Genomic DNA, 23,367 nt, shown 5'->3' on the forward strand with positions numbered 1-23,367 from the left:
TATCAGTGTGCGTTTTGGCAAGTGTGAGGCACAATAATGATCACAGGCAAAGACAGGCCAACAATTATATGATTGGCTTCTCACTTTCTTGGACGTGTGAGCATGCTCATAAGGTCATAAGTGATAGGAGTAGAATTAGGCAATTCAGCCCATCAAGTCTACTCCACCATTCAATCATGGCTGATCTATCTCTCCCTCCTAACCCCATTCTCCTGCCTTCTCCCCATAACCTCTGACACCTGTACTAATCAAAAATCTATCTATTTCTGACGAAAATATCCACTAACGGCCTCCACAGCTTTCTGTGCAGTGAATTCCACAGATTCACCACCCTCTGACTAAAGAAAATTCTCCTCATCTCCTTCCTAAAAGAACCTCCTTTAATTTGAAGGCTATGACCTCTATTCCTAGCCTCTCCCACTAGTGGAAACATCCTCTCCACATTCACTTTATCCAAGCCTTTCACTATTCTGTAAGTTTCAATGAGGGTCCCCCCTCATTCTTCAAAACTCCAGCGAGTACAGGCCCAGTGCCGTCAAACGCTCATCATAGGTTAACCCACTCATTTGTGGGATGTTACCCTAGATTCCTGTGAACCTCTGGACCCTCTCCAGAGCCAGAACATTCTTCATCAGATATGGTGCCCAAAATTGCTCACAATATTCCAATTGCGGCCTTACCAGCGCCTTATAGAGCCTAAGCATCACATCCCTGTTTTTGTATACAAGCCCTCTTGAAATAAATGCTAGCATTGAGTTTGCTTTCTTTACGACCATTTCGACTTGCACATTAACTTTTTGGGTATCCTGCACCAGCACTCCCAAGTCCCTTTGCACCTCTGATTTCTGGATTCTCACCCCATTTAGAAAATAGTCTATGCCTTTATTCTTACTACCAAAATGCTCGACTCCACACTTTGCTACACTATATTCCATCTGCCACTTCTCTGCCCAGTTCCCCAACCTGTCCATGTCCTTCTGCAGAGTCCCTGCTTTCTCTACATCACAGTGCCCTACATAATGTTTGGGACAAAGACTCGTCATTTATTTATTTGTCTCTGTACTCCACAATTTGAGATTTGTAATAGAAAAAAATCACATGTTGCTAAAGTGCACATTGTCAGATTTTATTAAAGGCCGTTTTTATACATTTTGGTTTCACCATGTAGAAATTACAGCTGTGTTTATACATAGTCCCCCCGTTTCAGGGCAACATAATGTTTGGGACACATGGCTTCACAAGCATTTGTAATTGCTCAGATGTGTTTAAATGCCTCCTTAATGCAGGTGTAAGAGAGCTCTCAGCACCCAGTCTTTCCTCCAGTCTTTACATCACCTTTGGAAACTTTTATTGCTGTTTATCAACATGAGAACCAAAGTTGTGCCAATGAAAGTCAAATAAGCCATTATGAGCATGAGAAACAAGAATAAAACTGTTAGAGACATCAACCAAACCTTAGGCTTACCAAAATTAACTGATTGGAACATCATTAAGAAGAAAGAGAGCACTGGTGAGCTTGCTAATCGCAAAGGGACTGATCGCAAAGGAAGACCTCCACAGCTGATGACAGAAGAATTATCTCTATAATAAAAATCCCCAAACACCTGTCTGACAGATCAGAAACACTCTTCAGGAGTCAGGTGTGGATTTGTCAATGACCATTGTCCGCAGAAGACTTCATGAACAGAAATACAGAGGCTACACTGCAAGATGAAACCACTGGTTAGCTGCAAAAACATGGCCACAAAGCCTTCAATACCCTTGTCCACATCTTTAATATATAACGTGAAGAGTAGCGGCTCCAGCACTGACTCCTGCAGATCTCCGCTAGTCACTGGCAGCCAACCAGAAAAGGCCGCCTTTTATTGCCACTCTTTGTCTTCTGCCATCCAGCCAACCTGCTATCCATGCTAGTATCTGCCCTTTGATACCGTGGGCTTTCATCTTCCTAAGCAGCCTAACGTGTGGAACCTTATCAAAGGCTTTCTGAAAATCTAAGTAAACAACATCTACTGACTCTCCTTTGTCTCTCCTGCTATTTACTTATTTAAAGAATTTCAGCAAATTTGTCAAGCAAGACCTCTCCTTCACAAAGCCATGCTGACTTTGACCTATTTTATCGTGAACTTCGTACTCCGTCATCTCATCCTTTATAATGGACTCTAAAATGTTACCATCCGCCAAAGTCAGCCTGTGGTTCGCACTATTCTACTTTGCTCCCTTCTTGTGCAGCAGGGTAATCTTGGCAATTTCCCAATCATCTGAACCTCTCCTGTCTCTAGTGATTCTTGAAATATCACTGTCAATGCCTCCACATTTAATCTCTAAAGCCACCTCTGACAGAACATTGGGAATGTGAACATGAGCTGTAGGTCTGTGCCCTTCAGTTGATGAAACATACCCATCCTGGGCAGAATGATCATGTGCAGAGCCATGTTCACTTACAGTCATAGAGTAATAGAGTGATACAGTGTGGAAACAGGCCCTTCGGCCCGACTTGTCCACATTGGCCAACATATCCCAGCTACACTAGTCCCACCTGCCTGTGCTTGGTCCATATCCCACAAAACCTGTCCTATCCATGTACCTGTCTGAGGAAGGGTTTCGGCCCGAAATGTTGCCTATTTCCTTCGCTCCATAGATGCTGCTGCACCAGCTGAGTTTCTCCAGCATTTTTGTGTACCTTCAATTTTCCAGCATCTGCAGTTCCTTCTTAAACATGTACCTGTCTGACTGTTTCTTAAATGTTGGGATAGTCCCAGCCTCAACTACCTCCCCTGGCAGCTTGTTCCATCCACCCACCACCCTTTGTGTGAGAAAGTTACCCCTCAGATTCCTATTAAATCTTTTCCCCTTCACCTTAAACCCATGTCCTCTGGTCCTCGATTCCCCTACTGTGGGCAAGAGACTCTGTGCATCTACCTGACCTATTCCGCTCATGATTTTATACACCTCTATAAGATCAAGATAAGATAAGACTTCTGCATTCGGAGACAAGGGACTGGAAACCTGAGCAAAGTTTCTGGAGGAACTCAGTGGGTCAGGCAGTATCTGGAGAGGGAATGGACTGGTGATGTTACGGTTTGGAACCATTCTTCAGTCAGCTGTCCATTCCCTCCTCAAAATGCCATTTGACACGCTGTTACCCCAGCACTCTGTATTCTGCTTACTTCAGTATTTGATCTTGTTTAACAGTCAACAGCTTGAAAAGTTACTTTGGTTTAGGTTTGCAGATGCAGCATAGAAATGAGCCCACGCCGACCATCTTACACCAGTCTTATGTTATCTCGATTTCTCATCTAATCCCTGCACACTGGGGACAATTCTACCGACTGTCAATTAACCTACAAACCCGTAATGTGGGGAGGATGCGGTGGGAAACCGGAGCACCCGGAGGAAATACACGCGGCCTCGGGGAGAACGAACAAATTCCACACAGAACAGCACCCTTAGTCAGGATCGAACCTGGGGTCTCTAGCGCTGTGAGGCAGCAGCTCGTCAGGAACTTGCTTTAGACTGAACAGGGGTTCCGACCTAAAATGTCACCTATCCATATTCTCCAGGGATATAGAAACAAGGAACTACAGATGCTGATCCAGACAGAAAGTACAGGAGCAACTCAGAGGGTCAGGAAGCATCTTTGGAGAAGAGGAAGAGTTGACATTTTGGGTCAGGACCCTTCTCCAGTTAGATGCTGCCTGACCCGCTGAGCTACTCCAGCACTTTGTGTCTTTTGTTGTATGCCAGCACCTGCAGTTCCTTGTGTCTCTGGCAAATGTCACTCTTCTTGTGAAAATAGTTAGTAAAGGCTCCTTTAACAATCCCAGTGCCTCAACGACCCCTGCACTTTATTGCCAATGCACAAAGACCGAGACTGAATGCCCTAACAATGAGGAGGTAGACACAAGATGCTGAAGTAACCCAGCAGCACAGGCAGCATCTCTGGAGAGAAGGAATGGGTGACGTTTCGGGTCGAGACCCTTCTTCGGGCTGATATTAGGGGTGTGGGCGGTACAGAAATAAAAATAAAATGTAGTCGGAGACAGTCAGACTGGTCGGAGAACTGGAAAGGGGAAGGGATGGAGAGAGAGGGAAAGCAAGGGCTACATGAAGTTAGAGAAGTCAATGTTCATACCGCTGGGGTGTAAACTACCCACGCAAAATATGAGGTGCTGTTCCTCCAATTTGCACTGGGCCTCATGATGAGAGTACATTGGTTATCCAATGAGGCTGTGAGTGACTGGATTGTACAGGAGACGGAGGCATTAGGCTAACTGAGTAAATGAAGTGTTGGACAGGTGATTGCTAACTAAGTGGCTGCTCCATTGATTGCAACTTGGCCTTGGGTAAGGTCCACGATGTGGCTCAGTACAACATATACCAATGGATCCTTTATAGGAAGCAGCTGACCTCCACAGCATTGATTTCCAATTAAATGCCAAAACCGCTGAGAAGAATAAAATATTTATTGCCGGAATTAATATTTCACTTCCTTGCCCTGGAGTTGTTTATGACCAAGAACAAATATTAATCTCCTTACTCCACTCCTGATTTGACTTAATTTAATCTGCAGGAAGTCAAATTTAAACATGGACCGAGATAGACAGAAAGTGATGGAGTAACTCAGCGGGTGGGACAGCATCTCTGGAGAAATGGAATAGGTGATGTTTCAGGTCAGACCTCAGACTTAGGTCCTCTGAAACATCACCCGTTCCTTTCCTCCAGAGATGCTGCCTGACCCGCTGAGTTACTCCAGCAATATGTGTCTATCTTTGGTATAAACCAGCACCTACAGTTCCTTCCGATACAAAATATGAGCTAACATGGCTGTCACAAACCCATCAGCTAGTTAGAGATACAGTGCGGAAACAGGCCCTTCGGCCCACTGAGTCCGCACCGACCAGCGATCCCCGCACATTAACACTGTCCTACACGCACTAGGAACAATTTACAATTATACCAAGCCAATTTAACTACAAACCTGTACATCTTTGGAGTGTGGGAGGATACCAAAGAGTTTGGAGAAAACCCACGCAGGTCACGGGGAGAACATACATACTCTGTACAGACAGCACCTGTAGACGGGATTGAACCCGCGTCTCCGGTGCCTTAAGGATAAGGGGGAAATCTTTTAGGACCGAGATGAGGAAAACATTTTTCACACAGAGAGTGGTGAATCTCTGGAATTCTCTGCCACAGAAGGTAGTTGAGGCCTGTTCATTGGCTATATTTAAGAGGGAGTTAGATGTGGCCCTTGAGGCTAAAGGGATCAGGGGGTATGGAGAGAAGGCAGGTACAGGATACTGAGTTGGATGATCAGCCATGATCATATTGAATGGCGGTGCAGGCTCGAAGGGCCGAATGGCCTACTCCTGCACCTATTTTCTATGTTTCTATGTTTCTATGAAAGTGCTGTAAAGCAGCAACTCTACCGCTGAGCCACCGTGATGTTGTAGTGTGCATACAAACCATGCCATGGAACAATAAGATTATTCTAACCCACCCCAACCCTCGCTCCAATGCAATATGTGCTACTAAAGTGCATGTTGGTGCCAGTGGAATAGGTAATGTTCACCGACCTAGAGTGACAAGTTTACAATGGTTTAAAGCGTGAGAATGGACAATGCACCGACTGAATAGAAATATGAGAGCAGAGAGTATGCTTGCAAAGCCATGTACAAGGGTGTACCATGTGCACACTAATGCATGTGTGAGGTTAGATACTGTGCTCACCTTATAGGACTTTGGTTTGGCCACATTTGGAGTGTTGCATGCAGTTCTGGTTGCTGCATTGCAGGACGGATGAAAAGAGTTTGGGGAGGGTGCAGGATAGGTTTACCAGCCTGCTGCCTGGATTACAGTGTGTTAGCTACGAGCCATAGAGTCAGAGTCACACAGCATGGAAACAGGGGCTTCGACCCAACCTGCCCACACTGCCCAACATGCCCCGTCCACGTTTGCCTCCTATCCCTCTAAACCTATCCTGTCCATGTCCCATTCAAACACTTCTTCAACATTGCAAGCTTCGACAAAATTGGATTCTTTTCTCAGGAATGCCAGAGGTTGAGGGAAGACCCGGTAGAAGTCTATAAAATTATGAAAGATTTAGATAGGGTAGACAGTCAGAACCTTTTTCCCAGGGTGGAAAGATCAAGAATGTGCACACTACGTGATAGGGAGGAGTGTGTAGACACTGGATATGTGTGTGGAAATGGAAAGCATGTACGCCGGGATGATAGACAATCGATCTATTTACAGTGTATAGATATGATAAGGGAATAGACACAGAATACTGGAGTAACTCAGCAGGGAAAGGCAGCATATCTGGAGAGAGGAATAGGTGACGTTTCGGGTCACGAGCCTTCTTCGGACTGAAGAAGTTTCTTCTGACCATCAGTCTGAAGAAGGGTCTTGCCCTGAAACATCACCCATTCCTTCTCTCCAGAGATGCTGCCGGTCCCACTGAGTTACTCCAGCATTTTGTGCCTAACTTCGGTCTAAACCAGCAACTGCTGTTCCTTCCTACATATGATAATGGAATAACGTCTAATGCCAGCAAAGTCCGATGGTCACTAAAGAGGTAGATAGTAGTTCAGCACTGCTTTCTGATTGTGGTTAGATGATTCAGTTGCCTGAGTACAGCTGGGAAGAAACTGTCCCTGAATCTGGAAGTGTGCGTTTTCACATCTCTGTACCTTTTGCCTGATGGGCATTGACTGGTGTGGGGAATGTACACACTAAATGCGAGAGTGGTGAATGTCACTCTCATCATTAGTCGTTCCACACACTCCAGTCTCATGCATCAGTTCAATGTGCAAACCCTCCAGGCTCCATCAGAGCCACGGGAATCCTTTGGGAATGACTGTCGGAATTCTCTTGGGCTGCTGAGGATATTCTGCCTGTTTAATTTAATGGAACTAAATTAATTTGAATCTAGTTTCCAGTATTAAAATCGAAAAGCATTATCCACCTATCCATTGGGTTGTACAGTTTATCCCTCGTTTACAGCAAGTTAGAATTGGCTTGTTTTCCATTGTCTACAGCAGGGTGTCTAGATCCATTCCATTCCTTTAGCATTGTCTGGCTGTTAGCTTTTACCATAAAGTATGAAAATCTAAGACCATTTTGATCAACGCTTGATATTTCTTTTCCTCTTCCTGCCTCGTTCATTATCTGTGTCCATTCCCTTCCATATACACATATACACGGGTTGGTTAGTAAGTTTACGGACGGCACCAACATTGGCACCAAAATTGGTGGAGTTGCAGACAGTGAGGAAGGGTGTCATAGAGCAGCTACAAACATGGGTGGAGAAATGGCAGGTGGAAATCCATCTGAGCAAGTGTGATGAGTTGCACATCACATCACAAGTGTGAATGCAAGCCAAAAGTGTAAAACTAATAGCATAAATGTACATTGGGGTCCAAGTTCTTGGCTGCCTGAAAATTACAACATGAATAGATAGAGTGAGAAAGAAGTATATGGTATGGTATCCTCCTGCGCTCCAAGGAATAGAGTCCCTGCCGACTCAACCTCTGCCTACAGCTCAGACCCTCTAGTCCTGGCAACATCCTCGTCAATCTTCCCTGTACTCTTTCCAGCTTTCCATCTTCTATTCAAAGAATTTTTAAGATTATGTTTAAGGCCAAGAAATGGGTATCTTTAATACCCCTGCAGATGTGACAGTATTTCAGAGATCACTTACTTCCTGGGAATGCCGGAACCGCACCAGAGAGCTGCTCACTCAGAGATGCGGAGCGTTTGGCCTGCGTTTAAAATGAGTAAGCGTTCTCACCCCCCACCCTTGCCCTTTCTCCTGACCCTTGCCAGAGAGTAGATGGATTTCTTTCCCTCCCACGCCTGAAAATCCGACATGAGCCATTGTGTTGGAGACACAAGGAACTGCAGATGCTTGAATCGTGACCAAAATACAAAGTGTTGGAGGAACTTGAAGGGTTAGGCAGCATCTGTGGAGGGAATTGATAGCCAATGTTTCAGGTCAGGTCCCTTCTTTGGACTAATTGTAGTTGGGGTGGGAAAAGTTTCCACCTTTCTTCCTGCGTTTTCTTTCCCAGACTATAATCAGTCTGAAGAAGGGTCCCAATCCAAAGCGTCACCTATCCATTCCCTCCACAGACATGATCTAATCCACCATGGCAGTTATGGCAGCCAGTTATGTTTTACTCGGAAATAATGTTAGCTACGAACTCTTCTGTTCAGTTTCATTGTAGGAAAATAATGGATGCTGTTTGTTTCTGAATGTTCCAATGCAAGTCGAGCAGGTAAATAATTCTTTACACTTAAGCCCAAGACTGACGTTTCATTTGTGGCTTTTAAGCAGATAGATTAGATGAATGGGAACACAAGGAACTGGATATGGGTCAGGACGGAAGTATCACCTGTCCATTCCCTCCATATATGTTGCCTGACCCACTGAGTTACTCCAGCCATTTGTGTTTTTTTGGGTCATAGCATTCTGGATAGTAAGTAGTGAAACTTTTTTGCTGATTTGACCTTTATCTAAAATACACATTCTTCACATTGGAAAAAGACTCCACCACAACACACAAAAAAGTTACAAGCTCAATTCCGTACAATGCTACTTTATATTGATAGATGTTTGAGATTATCAAAGAGCAAGGTCTTTCAACCAATCTTGAAAACAATAGTTCCAGCAGTGAATCATTCGGATCAGCTGCAAAATCTCACCATCTTTAACCTAACAAAGCATTTCACTGTACCTTGATACACGTGACAATGAACTAAACTAAACTAAACTCAACTCAACTCAACTAATCGTGTATTACAGTCAATACCAAGGGCACAGTGAGGCAGCTGGTAAAGTTGCTGCTTCATGGCACCAGGGTCCTGGATTTGATCCTGATCTCGAGTGCTGTCTGTGTGGAGTTTGCACGTCCTCCCTGTGACCTCGTGGGTTTCCTCCGGGTGCACCTGTTTCCTCCCACATCCCAAAGACGTGCGGGTTTGTAGGTTAATTGGCCTCTGTAAATTGGCCCCTAGTGTGCAGGGAGTGGATGAGAAAGAGGGGTAACATAGAACTGGTGTGAACGGGTGGTCGGTGTGGACTCGGACGGGCGAAGGGCCTGTATTTTTCAACCATAGTCATAGACTCATACAGCATGGAAACAGGCCTTCCAACCCAACTTATTCACTACGACCACAATGTCCCATCTATGCTGGTCCCACCTGCCAGTTTGGCCCATATCCTTCTAAACCTGACCTATAAATGTACCTGTCTAATTGTTTCATAACATTACGATAATACCTGCCTCAACTACCTCCTCTGGCAGCTCATTCCATAAACCCACCACCCTTAACCATATAACCATATAACCATATAATAATTACAGCATGGAAACAGGCCATCTCGACCCTTCTAGTCCGTGCCGAACACGTATTCTCCCCTAGTCCCATATACCTGCGCTCAGACCATAACCCTCCATTCCTTTCCCGTCCATATAACTATCCAATTTATTTTTAAATGATAAAAACGAACCTGCCTCCACCACCTTCACTGGAAGCTCATTCCACACAGCCACACTCTCTGAGTAAAGAAGTTCCCCCTCATGTTACCCCTAAATTTCAGTCCCTTAATTCTCAAGTCATGTCCCCTTGTTTGAATCTTCCCTACTCTCAGTGGGAAAAGCTTATCCACGTCAACTCTGTCTATCCCTCTCATCATTTTAAAGACCTCTATCAAGTCCCCCCTTAACCTTCTGCGCTCCAAAGAATAAAGCCCTAACTTGTTCAACCTTTCTCTGTAACTTAGTTGCTGAAACCCAGGCAACATTCTAGTAAAGCTCCTCTGTATTCTCTCTATTTTGTTGACATCCTTCCTATAATTAGGCGACCAAAATTGTACACCATACTCCAGAATTGGCCTCACCAATGCCTTGTACAATTTTAACATTACATCCCAACTTCTATACTCAATGCTCTGATTTATAAAGGCCAGCACACCAAAAGCTTTCTTTACCACCCTATCTACATGAGATTCCACTTTCAGGGAACTGTGCACAGTTATTCCCAGATCCCTCTGTTCACCTGCATTCTTCAATTCCCTACCATTTACCATGTACGTCCTATTTTAATTTGTCCTGCCAAGATGTAGCACCTCACACTTATCAGCATTAAACTCCATCTGCCATCTTTCAGCCCACTCTTCCAACTGGCATAAATCTCTCTGTAGACTTTGAAAATCTACTTCATTATCCACAACCCCACCTATCTTAGTATCATCTGCATACTTACTAATCCAATTTACCACACCATCATCCAGATCATTGATATACATGACAAACAACAATGGACCCAACACAGATCCCTGTGGCACCCCACTAGTCACTGGCCTCCAACCTGACAAACAACCATCCACCATTACTCTCTGGCATCTCCCATTCAGCCACTGTTGAATCCATCTTGCTACTCCACCATTAATACCCAACCATTGAACCTTCTTAACCAACCTTCCATGAGGAACCTTGTCAAAGGCCTTACTGAAGTCCATATATAAAACATCCACTGCTTTACCCTCATCAATTTCCCGAGTAACCTCTTCAAAAAATTCAAGAAGATTAGTCAAACATGACCTTCCAGGCACAAATCCATGTTGACTGTTCCTAATCAGACCCTGTTTATCCAGATGCTTATATATATTATCTCTAAGTATCCTTTCCATTAATTTGCCCACCACTGACGTCAAACTAACAGGTCTATAATTGCTAGGTTTACTCTTAGACCCCTTTTTAAACAATGGAACAACATGCGCAGTACGCCAATCCTCCGGCACTATTCCCGTTTCTAATGACATTTGAAATATTTCTGTCATAGCCCCTGCTATTTCTACACTAACTTCCCTCAATGTCCTAGGGAATATCCTGTCCGGGCCTGGAGACTTATCCACTTTTATATTTTGCAAAAGTGTCAGTACTTCCTCTTCTTTGAATCTCATAGTTTCCATAGCTACTCTACTTGTTTCCCTTACCTCACATAATTCAATATTCTTCTCCTTGGTGAATACCGAAGAAAAGAAATTGTTCAATATCTCCCCCATCTCTTTTGGCTCTGCAGATAGCTGTCCACTCTGACTCTCTAATGGACCAATTTTATCCCTCGTTATCCTTTTGCTATTAATATAGCTGTAGAAACCCTTTGGATTTACTTTCACCTTACTTGCCAAAGCAACCTCATATCTTCTTTTAGCTTTTCTAATTTCTTTCTTAAGATTCTTTTTACATTCTTTATACTCCTCAAGCACCTCATTTACTCCATGCTGCCTATAATTATTGTAGATCTCCTTCTTTTTCCGAACCAAGTGTCCAATTTCCCGTGAAAACCATGGCTCTTTCCAATTTTTACTATTTCCTTTCAACCGAACAGGGACATAAAGATTCTGTACTCTTAAAATTTCACCTTTAAATGTCCTCCATTTCTCTTCCACATCTTTCCCATAAAACAAAATGTCCCAATTTACTCCTTTTAAATCCTTTCGCATCTCCTCAAAGTTAGCCTTTCTCCAATCAAAAATCTCAACCCTAGGTCCAGTTCTGACCCTCTCCATAATTATATTGAAACTAATGGTATTGTGATCACTGGTCCCGAACTGTTCCCCAACACATACCTCTGCCACCTGACCCATCTCATTTCCTAACAGGAGGTCCAGCACCGCCCCTTCTCTAGTAGGTACTTCTATGTATTGCTGCAAAAACCTATCCTGCACACATTTTACAAACTCCAACCCATCCAGCCCATTTACAGAATGTGTTTCCCAGTCTATGTGTGGAAAATTGAAATCTCCCACAATCACTACCTTATGCTTACTACTAATATCTGCAATCTCCTTACATATTTGCTCTTCCAATTCTCGCTCCCCATTTGGCGGTCTATAATACACCCCTATAAGTGTTGCTACCCCTTTCCCATTTCTCAGTTCCACCCAAATAGCCTCCCTAGACGAGCCCTCTAATCTATCCTGCCAAAGAACTGCTGTAATATCTTCCCTGATAAGCAATGCAACACCTCCACCTCTTGCCCCTCCAATTCTATCACACCTGAAGCAACGAAATCCTGGAATATTTAGTTTCCAATCACAGCCCTCCTGCAACCATGTTTCACTGATCGCCACAACATCATACTTCCAGGTGTCAATCCAGGCTCTAAGTTCATCCACCTTTCTTACAATGCTCCTAGCATTAAAATATACACATTTAAGAAACCCTCCCTCTCTTATTCTCTGTTTATTGTCTTTTTCTTCTCTCTCCCCTACATTTTGGGTCAGAGTGCTACCATTCTCTGCCTCCTGCCTCACACACTGACTGCTAGCTTTCCCAATTTGAGTTCCTCCCCCCAACCATACTAGTTTAAAGTCTCCCCAGTAGCCTTAGCAAATCTCCCCGCCAGGAAAACTCCCCGCCCTCGAGTTCAAGTGCAACCCGTCCTTTCTGTACAGGTCGCACCTTCCCCAAAAGAGGTCCCAATGATCCAGAGTGTGAAAAAGTTACCTCTCAGGTTTCTATTGAATCTTTACCACCTCACCTTAAACCTATGTCCTCTGGTTCATGATTCCCCTACTCAGGGCAAGAGGCAAAAGTGGGCTGAGGATCACGGGCATGGTAGGAGATTGGGAATGAAGGGAACAGTTTAGATTATTGTCACGTGCACAGAGGTACTGTTTGCTTACTATCCAGTCAGTGGATAGATAATACATGATTACAATTGAGCTATTTATGATGTATCATAGTTAAAGTAAGAAATGTTTAGTTTAGTTTAGAGATATAGCATGGGAAAAGACCTTTCGGCCCACCAGGTCCGTGCCTATCAGCGATGCTCGCATATACACTATCCTACAAACACTAGAGACAATTTTTACATTTACCAATCCAATTAACCTACAAACCTGTACGTCTTTAGACTATGGGAGGAAACTGAAAAGCTCGGAGAAAACCCACAAGTCACAGGGATAAGGTACAAACTCCGTAGAGACAGCACCCATAGTCGGGATGGAACGCGGGTCTCCGGCGCTGTAAGGCAGCCACTCTACCGCTGCGTCACCGTGCCACCGTAAATGTTGCCGTAGGAACGAGGGCCGTTTTGCGTACTGACACTGTTGTTCTTGTTTCCTTTCTCCCACAGAGCCTCCGTCTGCTCCTCGGGCGCTGGGTTACAGCACCAGGCAGTCGGCGCTGCACCTCGCCTGGAACACGCCACAGGACAGCGGGGGTCGTGCCGACATCACCTACAACGTCCAGTGCAGCGTGTGCGCCGCTCCGCCCCAGACGTGCCGGCCCTGCGACGGTCGCGTCGGCTTCCTCCCCCAAAGGCTGGGGCTGGCGGAGACCTCGGTCACCGTGGTCAACCTCGCCCCCTACGTCAACTACACCTTCAGGGTGGAAGCTGTGAACGGAGTGTCCGGTCTGAGCCACTCCCCCCGCAGATACGTGGAGATCACCCTGATCATCAGTCAAGGAGGTAAGACCTGGCACTCACTCCTGAAAATGCAATCCCTTGAATGATCACAACCATAATGCTGTGGGGGCAGAAAACAAATGGACAACGTGCGGTAATGTGTAGTTCTGTGTAAAGGGCCTGTGTAAAGGACCACTTGGTCGTCATTTGCGTGTAATTTACGCGACATCATTTACGCGTCACGACTCACGGCACGCGCATCGTGGCACGCACGTGATGCACGCATGGTGTGCATTATGTGCACATGGTGCGTGATGACATAGGCAGTGACGTGCGCAGCATCGCAGGATTTTGTGATGTACAAAACCTACGCGCGCCATCTGCGTGACGTGCAAATGATGGCCAAGTGGGACAGGCCCGTAAGTATATACTGTGTACGTGCATCCTGGTTAGATTCAAGGTTGATATTTGTGGTGCTACGACTGTTTAATGATGGGTTGGGATAAGTGGAAGACAGGATGCGAGTGTGCAGCATTTGTTTGAGTGAATTAATCGTCTGTAGTTTCCTTTATTTAGTAGATACTGGTAGCATAAGTGGTGCGAGCAGGTATTGAGGGGGGTAGTTCTGCGATGCCAGAACCAACTGTTGAGCCTTCCCGTGGTGTCATGGGCCTAACTCACCGAAACACCAGTGAAGAGAGGTGCCCACTTGATAACCCCAATGATATGCTTGCATCTATATGATCAGTTGTTGTGCTTATTAACATGTAGGTAGTTGATTACAGCATATGGAGTTAGTTACTGTCCTCAGCATAAGTTTGTATAATCAGTATAGATAGTACTTTGGCTCTGGGCTTGTTTTTCTTGGTTGAGCGCTTATCCTGGTGTGAAAGCACAAGTCCTTTGTGTTTTAATTGTAATGTACTTTAAACAAATATTACCTTTTTTTCTGCCTGGTGTAATTATAGCTTGTTGTTGGGCAACATAGGAACCTGGGATGGTGATCGCTAACCAATGGCTCCAGCCTCCAGGCAACTATTGTACCACTTATACTATTGGGATTTATCATCTTCACCAACGGAACGATGTGAGAAATGGCCCATGTTTGAGAGATTTCTTCAGATTTGTAATTCCATACTCCGAATTGTGGCACGTTGTTCCTTAACATTAAGTAAAGGTAGTTATTTGGGGAGTATTGAAATAAGGCAGGATCTGACTTTAGTTTAGTTTAGAGATAGAGTGCGGAAACAGGCCCTTCGGCCCACCTAGTCTTCACCGACCAGCGATCCCCGCACATTAACACTATCCTACAACACTAGGGACAATTTACACATACACCAAGCCAATGAACCTACAAACCTGTACATCTTTGGAGTGTGGGAGGAAACCGAAGATCTCTGAGAAAACCCACGCGGTCATGGGAAGAACGTACAAACTCTGTACAGACAGCACCCGTGGTCAGGATCGAACCCGTGTCTCCGGCGCTGCAAGTGCTGATCTGACTTGAAGATCTGATTCTCACAGAAGGCTGTGGAGGCAATGTCAGTGGATATATTTAAGACAGAGATAGATAGATTCTAGAATAGTACAGGTGTCACAGGTTATGAGGAGAAGGCAGGAGAACGTGGTTAAGAGGGAGAGATAGATCAATGGCGGAGTAGACTTGATGGGCCGAATGGCCTAATTCTACTCCTGTCTCTTATGATCTTATGATCTAATACTTTGTGCTTTAGGTATATCTTATGGCCACTGATTAATAGCAGTAGGCGTTTTAATCTCCTATGGAATTGCACGATTCTAGGAGACTTTGTCCTTTATGAGCTGAGCAGGAGAAAGCCTCAGCATCAGTAGGCGAAACCGATCATATATTCCCGCATCTATTTTCTAGGAAACTGCAATCCAGCTCAATCTGCCCACTGGTGTCCACATTTCCCTCCATTCCACCAATATCCTAGTCCCTATTGTCCATCAGTGGCTAGCAACCTCACTGTGAGGAAAAAGCGTTAAGATCGTCATCTAAACCAGTGCAAGCTATGGGTTACACCACATGTTCGAGTATTGTACCCAGTTTAGGGGTCTTCTTCTGGAAGGGTGTGGAGACATGGAATGCACACCAAGATGATCACACCAAGGGGGATCTCATTGAAACTTATTGAACAGTGAAAGGCCTGGATAAAATGGATGTGCAGAGAATGTTTCCACTGGAAGGAGATGAGGAGGAATTTCTTTAGAGGGTGGTGAATCTGTGGAATTCATTGCCACAGAAGGCTGTGGAGGCCAAGTAAATGGATATTTTTAAGGCAGAAATAGACAAATTCTTGATTAGTACAGGTGTCAGGGGTTATGGGGAGAAGGCAGGAAAATGGTGTTAGGAGGGAGATACAGTAGATATGCCATGATTGAATGGCAGAGTAGACTGATGGGCCGAATGGCCAAATTCTGCTCCAATCACTTAGGAACTTATGAACAGTTAAGACAATACCAATGGTGTAGCAGTATGGCTCTTGCGATGGGATTCTGGTTTCATCTTGTTGGTGAGATGACAAGAGTCTAATAGATGCTCCGTTCTGTGATCTGAAAGCCTCGCTTGATGGGGACACGTGCCCGGAACAAAGGCTTTGAGATGAAATGAGACATATTTTTCAGGATCATCATCTCTCCTTTGGCATTACCATGAGTGGCTAGATATTGCACAGATAGATTCCTTCATGTAAACTGGGCCCTGACAAAGGAAAATCAAATCCCGACTTGGAAATCTCATTCTCAAACCCTGTTGCCAATACAAAGAAAATAATCAAAGTCAATGCAGACTTCGATGATGCAAGCTGTGAAAGTATTTACTTCAAATGCACTCATGTAGTTTTATACTGTATATATATCGTCTACATATTGTAAAAGTTGTTGAGAAAAGTATAGCTAATTAAAATGTCTTGTTTATTTGAATATGAAAGCTACTGTGATTGAAAGTAGTTGGGAAAGTACTAAATTATATTTAATACCCAATAAATGTGAAGAGAATCCTTAAGTATGTCTAAATTCAGGGCCAGTTCCTTTCCAGCTGTTATCAGGCAATTGAACCATCCTAGCACCAACTGGAGAGCGGTCCTGACCTACATCTACCTCATTGGAGACTCTTTGATTACGTCTAATTTATTCGACTTTACCTTGCACTGAACATTATTCTCGTTATTCCCTTTATCCTGTATCTGTACACTGTGGACGGCCCGATTGCAATCACGTATAGTCTGTCCGCTGACTGGATGGCACACAGCAAAAAGCTTCCCACTATACCTCGGTACATGTGATAATAAACTGAACTGAACTAAGGGTTCGTTGAAACACTGGAAGCTTTGATGCACATCATTATGAGAGTGATAATAAATATTAATAGAGTTATGAAATAATAATGTACGCGAGATTCTAACATCCATGAATGTCATTAGTGAGGACAAAAAGCATGTTGATAGGGTGCTGTCATGATGTACAAATACTGACAGGGATCAGTATTATCAAATGCCCTGTTTCAATGTTGTATGTACTTTGTACAAAATTAATGCTGCACAAACTCAAGGATTGCATTCAGTTTCGGGTGCTGTTCTTCAGGATGGATGTGATTCCATGCTGATACAGAGATGGTATGAGATTGGGAAGAGCTCCATCCAAGACTGCAAGAAATTGCAGAGTTGTGGATGTAGCCCAGATCATCACTCAAACCAACCTCGATTCCACCAGCATAATCAAGGACCAGTCTCATCCCGGTCACTCCCTCTTCTCCACTCTCCCATCAGGGAAGTTTGAAAATACACACCTCCAGATTCAGAGCCAGTTTCTTCCCCGCTGTTATTAGGCAACTGAACGGCCCTTTCATCAGCTAGATTGTGGTCCAGACCTCCTGTCTTCGTCATTGGAGTCCTTTGAACTATCTTTTGTCGTATGTTATCGGACTTCAGTAATATATCTTGCACTAAATGTTGTCCCTTTATCCTTTATCCATGCACTGTGGACAGCTTGATTGTAATCATGTATGGTCTTTTCTTTGACTAGATAGCATGCGAACAAAAGCTTTTCACTGCACTTTGGTACGCCTGACAATAATAAATTAAACTAAACTAAACTAAATTAAACTAAACTAAACTAAACTAAACCGAATGATATGAGGGACTTATGGGCCTGTCCCACTTAGGTGATTTTTTAGGCAACTACAGGCGACTAGTTTGTCGTCACATGTGGTCGCCGGGTGGTCACCGGGTGTAGTCTCCTCAGTTGCACAAAAAGTCGTAGCTTCTTTCTGGTTGACGCTAAATTTTCAACTTGTTGAAAAATTTTCGGCGACAGTGGCTTTGATGCCAATGAGCGTAGCTTGACTTCTCCTGACGTAGGTGCTGTCGTAGGTTGTCGCCGGTTTTTCGGCGATCTGCTACGACTATGACAGTTGCCGACAGTTGCCTAAAATATCGCCAAGTGGGACAGGCCCATTGCCAACAGGCTCTTATAGGTGGATCGCTGTCATCAGCTTTTAGACCTTGGCATATCCATGAACATTGATGGACAGAATAATCTGCAGTTGGAAACCATCCATTTCATCACTTTATTAATGATGTTGAAGGAGAACTAGTTATTTTACTTTTTCCAAATAATGTAGAGTTTCTGAATCAATTTGAAAAGACATGGTGTTCTTAAAGCATAGTGCGCGTATAAGCAAAACGGAGAGTTAATTCCAGATGGATTATGGAGCATGTTGGTCACAGCTAGCTTTAAGCAAATCTGCTTACTCAATAAGCAGAGAAACTTGGTGGCAAAAAGACTGAAGTAATCTTTTGAAACAAAGAGTTAAATTGTGAAGTCATTGAGGAAACTTCTTAGGGAAATTCAAGATGACAAAAAAATTGAAAGGGAGATCAGGAATTATAGCTTATAGAAGAAAATAACAAGTTTTGTCAGTGAATTGATAAGTTAAAGGAGGTAATATCGGAACAGAAAAAAATGAATTGTTAGTTTTAGGCACTCCTGTGATAGGCACTCCTCAGATATCTCTTCCCCACCCCCTGTTGTTGCTTCTGAGAACTAATGCAAGTTCTGCAACTCAAAATCAATTCAACTTGAGGGAAAAGCCCAAGCCTGAAGCAACCTTCAGTTTTGACAACACTGCCCCAATATGGATTTGCAGATGCCAATTCATAACCATGGCACCTTTTGGAAGAAAACCTAAAGTCTCGGATTTCCACTGTAGATGCCACGTTAACATTGGAGCCGGAATTGTAGACACCCATTTGATGGCAACTTCTACGCAAGTATTCCCGACAACCTCAGTTGAATATTCCCTGAATGTACGAAGAGTCTAACTTGGTGTATCCTACCAGGACCAAGGGAACGCTTCTGTGTATTCTAAGGATATGCATGGTTGTAGCTCAATTGGCTTCGGTAATATTGCTAATTGTCCTAGGGTGTAGGATAGTGGTTGTGTGCTAGGATCGCTGGTGAGCGCGCACTCGAAGGGCCTGTTTCCGCGCTGTATCTCTAAAGTCTAAGTATGAGATGCAATGTTTCCATTTAATTCACTGTCCTTAATGAACATCAACCGGCAATCAGGGATGGTTTAAACAGTTTAACGTGATTTATTCTTGGGCTAGAAAATTGCATTTGAAGGGAATGGAAAAACAAGAAGGATTTTTAAAAATAAAATTATTTTTGCTAATGTAATTAAAAGAATCTGGATTTGGCCAATTGGTTCCTGTCTCACCATTCAATAAGATTCATGCCTGCGGGGGGTGGTGGTGGAGGCAGATATGATAGTGGCATTTGGAGACATTTGGATTGGCACGTGGATATGCAGGGGATGGAGGGATATAGATCACATGTAACCAGATAAGAGTTAGTCTGGCATCATGTTCGGCACAGACATTGTGAACCAAAGGGTCTGTTCCTGTGCTGTACTGTTCCATATTCAATGGCTGATTCCTTATCTGGGCACCTTTTTCTTGCACCAGATATTTGTATCTCGATTCTCTTATCGTCTAAAAACAAAAACTGAGATGGCACCTGAAATTCTAGTCATAATTTGACATGAGTCTCCTTGCAAGTGTGATTGCAGCATGCTCTGATGTGGAGTTTGTTGTACAGTGGTGGCCAGTTTGTAGTACAGAGATGGCCAGTCTGTAGTACAGAGGTGAGTCAGTGTGTAGTACAGACATGGGCCAGTTTGTAGTATGGAGGTGGGTCAGTTTCTAGTGCAGAGGCGGGCCACTACCTGCAAGGGGGAAGCTCGGAAGCCACCAAGCTCGGCCCTGAAGACCGGAGAGTCGAGGAGAGAGGGAGATGCTGGCAACATCAGACACGAAGCGTGGGCCAGTTGGGGAGGGACCGGGGTATAGCTGCAGGAGGCTGCCCTCAGGGACACAAGGCAGTCGGACATTGATTTGCGGGCAGAGCCTGTCGAGGGCGACAGCGGAGGCCATGTAGCAGCCTGGGGCTTATCTGGATCAGGGGCCCTCCAATACGCCCAGCATGGGCACCGGACTTTGGAATTTTTCTTTGTGTACATGACGACAAAATGTGGCGACTTGTACATGTGTGAGCTGTGCAAAAAGAATTTTAATGTGCAGTGCATACTTGACAACAAAGGACCATTGCACCACGTCCTCCGGAGATACTGCCTGAACCATTGAGTTACTCCAGCACTTTCTGTTCATAAGACATAGGAGCAGAATAAAGCCATTCAGCCCATCGAGTCTGTTCTGTACAAGGTTCCAGCATCTGCAGTTCCTTGTGACACCGGGTATTGTGTGCACATCTGAGCAGAGGTGTAGGTGACTTTCAAAAAGTAGGTCTGTGCTGCTTTAGCCAGAGACACGAGTTAAAATTACATTGGTAATTGGAAGAGGTGACTCAAATTACTAATCTATTTAAATAATGCAGTGATATTTGTTTTTAAGATTTGATACAGTAAGCCGTTGGCTGCTTTATGTGATGCATTGTCACTCATGGCTTCTCAGCTACTCTAGAGAGATTGTTAGAACCAAACAGACTCTGATATTTGAAGCATATTTATCTCAGTAGATGCCAGGTTTGGTGTTATCTCCAGAGATTTAAGTAAATAATCCAAGTTGACACTTCAGCACGGTACCGAGGGTGTGTTTCACTGCTAGTCTTGTCAGCTGTTGGATGAAAGGTTAACAAGTAACGACTCAATGTCATCTTCAGAAACTAAAATGGGAGTTCTTCTCTCACAACCTGTCAGTTGATATCACTAAAGTTGATTGAGAGGAAACGGAGCCATAGTATTTCATACAGCATGGAAACTGTTCATCCCGCAGTGTCCATGCCATCCATAAAGCACCGACCTCCACCAATCCTACACTAATCCCGCCTTATTCAATGACAATTCAAGTACAGGAAGGAGATAGAGAGTTTGGTAACATGGTTTCAGGACAATAACCTCTCCCTCAACGTCAGAGAGATGAAGGGGCTTGTTATCGACTTCAGGAAGCATGGTGGAATAAACGGCCCAACCAGCAACAATGGTGCAAATGATCTGTTGCGGACCGACCGCAATGAAGCGACAGCTAGGAAGGCACAGCAACGCCTCTACTTCCTCAGGAGATTCGGCAAATCTCCAACAACTCTTACTGACTTCTGTAGATGCACCTCCTTCTCCTTGCTCCTGTTCAGCAGAAGGTACAGAAGCTTGAAAGCGCGCACCACCAGACTCAGGAACAGCTTCTTCCCCTCTGTTATCAGGCTTCTGCATGGTCCTTCCGTAAGCTAGGGTACAGTCCCAATTCTCCACACTACATCATTGTTGACATCAGTCTTTGTCTCTGAAACCATTATGCTACAAGACTCTGCGCTATCTTTCTCTTTGTTCGACCTTGAGTTGGGCTTGATCGCATTAATGGATAGTTTTATCGGATCTGATTGGATGACATGCAAAATGAAGCAGTTTCTCTGACTAGGGTACATGAGACAATAATAAACTTAACCTATTTTCCCCACATTCCCATCACATTCCCACATTCTACCACATACTCACTATGGGTAACGTGCAGCGATCAATTGAACTACCACCCTGTTTGCCTTTGGGATGTAGGAGGAAACTGGAGCATATTTTTGTTGGTCAATTGGCTTTGGTAAAAACTGTAAAATTGGCCCCAGTGTGTAGGGTGCTGCAAAGGCACGTGGTGATCGCTGGTCGGCGCGGACTTGGTGTGCCGCTCTGTTTCTCTAAAGTCTGAAGTCTTAAATGGTTAAAATATTTACGTGCAGTTCTGGCTTTTTGTTGAATAAGTTCAGACCTTGCTGGTTTCCAAGCAGACAGCGAGAGACCAGGAAGCCTCCGTGAAGTGTGCAACACCTCTATATATCTTGCTTTGAAAGTGGGTTATTGATCAGAGTCAGAGTGATTACATTGCTGCTGAAAATAATTAAAGAGTTGTGCTGCCAGGTAGTTAATGGTCTATTAAACGTGAATGGGCTGATTTTTATCCCGCAGGCATTATAATCAGAAGGCCAAAATGGACCCTGACTTCAATGCACTTGAAATGAAATAAAAGCACGGTCTGATAAGGTGAAATTAGGCATTAACGGTTGTATGCAATCTTTTTTTTCTTCAACAGATGCTTTTGTTGATCTTCAAACTAAGAAAGTATTTGGTCTAATCCCAGAAGCTAATGTCTTTCTGAATTGGGCTTTAGTCAAAACCGTGACCACTTAAGCTTCAGAAAGAGCAGCATTGAACAGCTTCTTCCAAGCCTTTGTTTGTTCTCTGTGTTGAATAAGTATTATCCTTATCCGATAGATGTGCTGTGATGCTCACAAAGCTGAAACAGTCTGTAAACAGTGAAAGGCTAAAAACAATCATCTCCTGACACTAATAAACACAGATTTGATGGAAAGGAAACCAGGTTCTTTGCCACAGCGATACCACAATCATTGCTAACTAATTCAGAAACAATGTATGCTATGAACTCTCCTGTTCACTTACATTGTAGGAAAATAATGGCTGCTGACTGTTTCTAGATGATCTAATGCACGTCTAGCAGTTAAATCTATCTTCCCAGGCAAGCAAGAAAATGATATTTCAATGTTTAAGGAACTGCAGATGCTGGAAAATCGAAGGTAGACAAAAGTGCTGGAGAAACTCAGCGGGTGAGGCAGCATCTATGGAGCGAAGGAAATAGGCAACGTTTCGGGCCGAAACGTTGTCTATTTCCTTCGCTCCATAGATGCTGCTGCACCCGCTGAGTTTCTCCAGCACTTTTGTCTATTTCCTTATCCTGTATCTGTACACTGTGGACGGCTCGATTCATGTATAGTCTTTCCGCTGACTGGATTGCACACAACAAAGGTCACTTTACCTTGCTATGGAGCGAAGGAAATAGGCACCGCTTCGGGTCGAAACCCTTCTTCAGACCCTTCTTCAGTCTGACGAAGGGTTTCGACCCGAAACATTGCCTATTTCCTTCGTTCCATAGATGCTGCCTCACCTGCTGAGTTTTCCCAGCATTTTTGTCTACCAATGATATTTCAATAGTGGCTTTAAGCAGGTAGGTAAGACAAATGGCAACATAAGGAACTACAATTGTTTGAATCTTGAAGAAGACACAAAGTGCTGGAGGAACTCAACATGTCAGGCAGCATCTCTGGAGGGAATGAGCAGATGATGTTTCGGGTCGTCAAGTCAATGGGACATCGGGTTAATGTCGTAAAGACGATGGAAGCTGTAAAAGCGAGATGGGGGCGGGACATAGCCTGACAAGTGATAGGTGGACACAGGTGAGGAGGGTTTGATAGGTAAATGGGTGGAGAGCACGACCAAGGCTAGAGATGAAAAGCAGACAAAGGGCGTCAGATCAAGAGAGAAGAGGAGAGAATTGTGGCGCCAGAGGGAGGGATATAGGTGAAAGTGGTCAAGTGGGGAGAGGGAAGAGGGGCAATGAAAGAGAA

At 44.2% G+C, this 23,367-nt stretch overlaps 1 protein-coding gene across 1 annotated transcript in view; it reads left to right on the top strand.

Annotated features, from left to right (window-relative positions):
* Positions 1-23,367, top strand: part of epha10 (EPH receptor A10) — a 497,371-nt gene that overhangs the window by 239,396 nt on the left and 234,608 nt on the right. The window contains exon 5 of the mRNA XM_033045476.1: positions 13,153-13,488. Coding sequence (XP_032901367.1) covers positions 13,153-13,488 — 336 coding nt within the window. The remainder of the gene's footprint in view (positions 1-13,152; positions 13,489-23,367) is intronic.

The sequence above is a fragment of the Amblyraja radiata genome, chromosome 27 (assembly GCF_010909765.2).
Source record: "Amblyraja radiata isolate CabotCenter1 chromosome 27, sAmbRad1.1.pri, whole genome shotgun sequence".
Lineage (NCBI taxonomy): Eukaryota > Metazoa > Chordata > Chondrichthyes > Rajiformes > Rajidae > Amblyraja > Amblyraja radiata.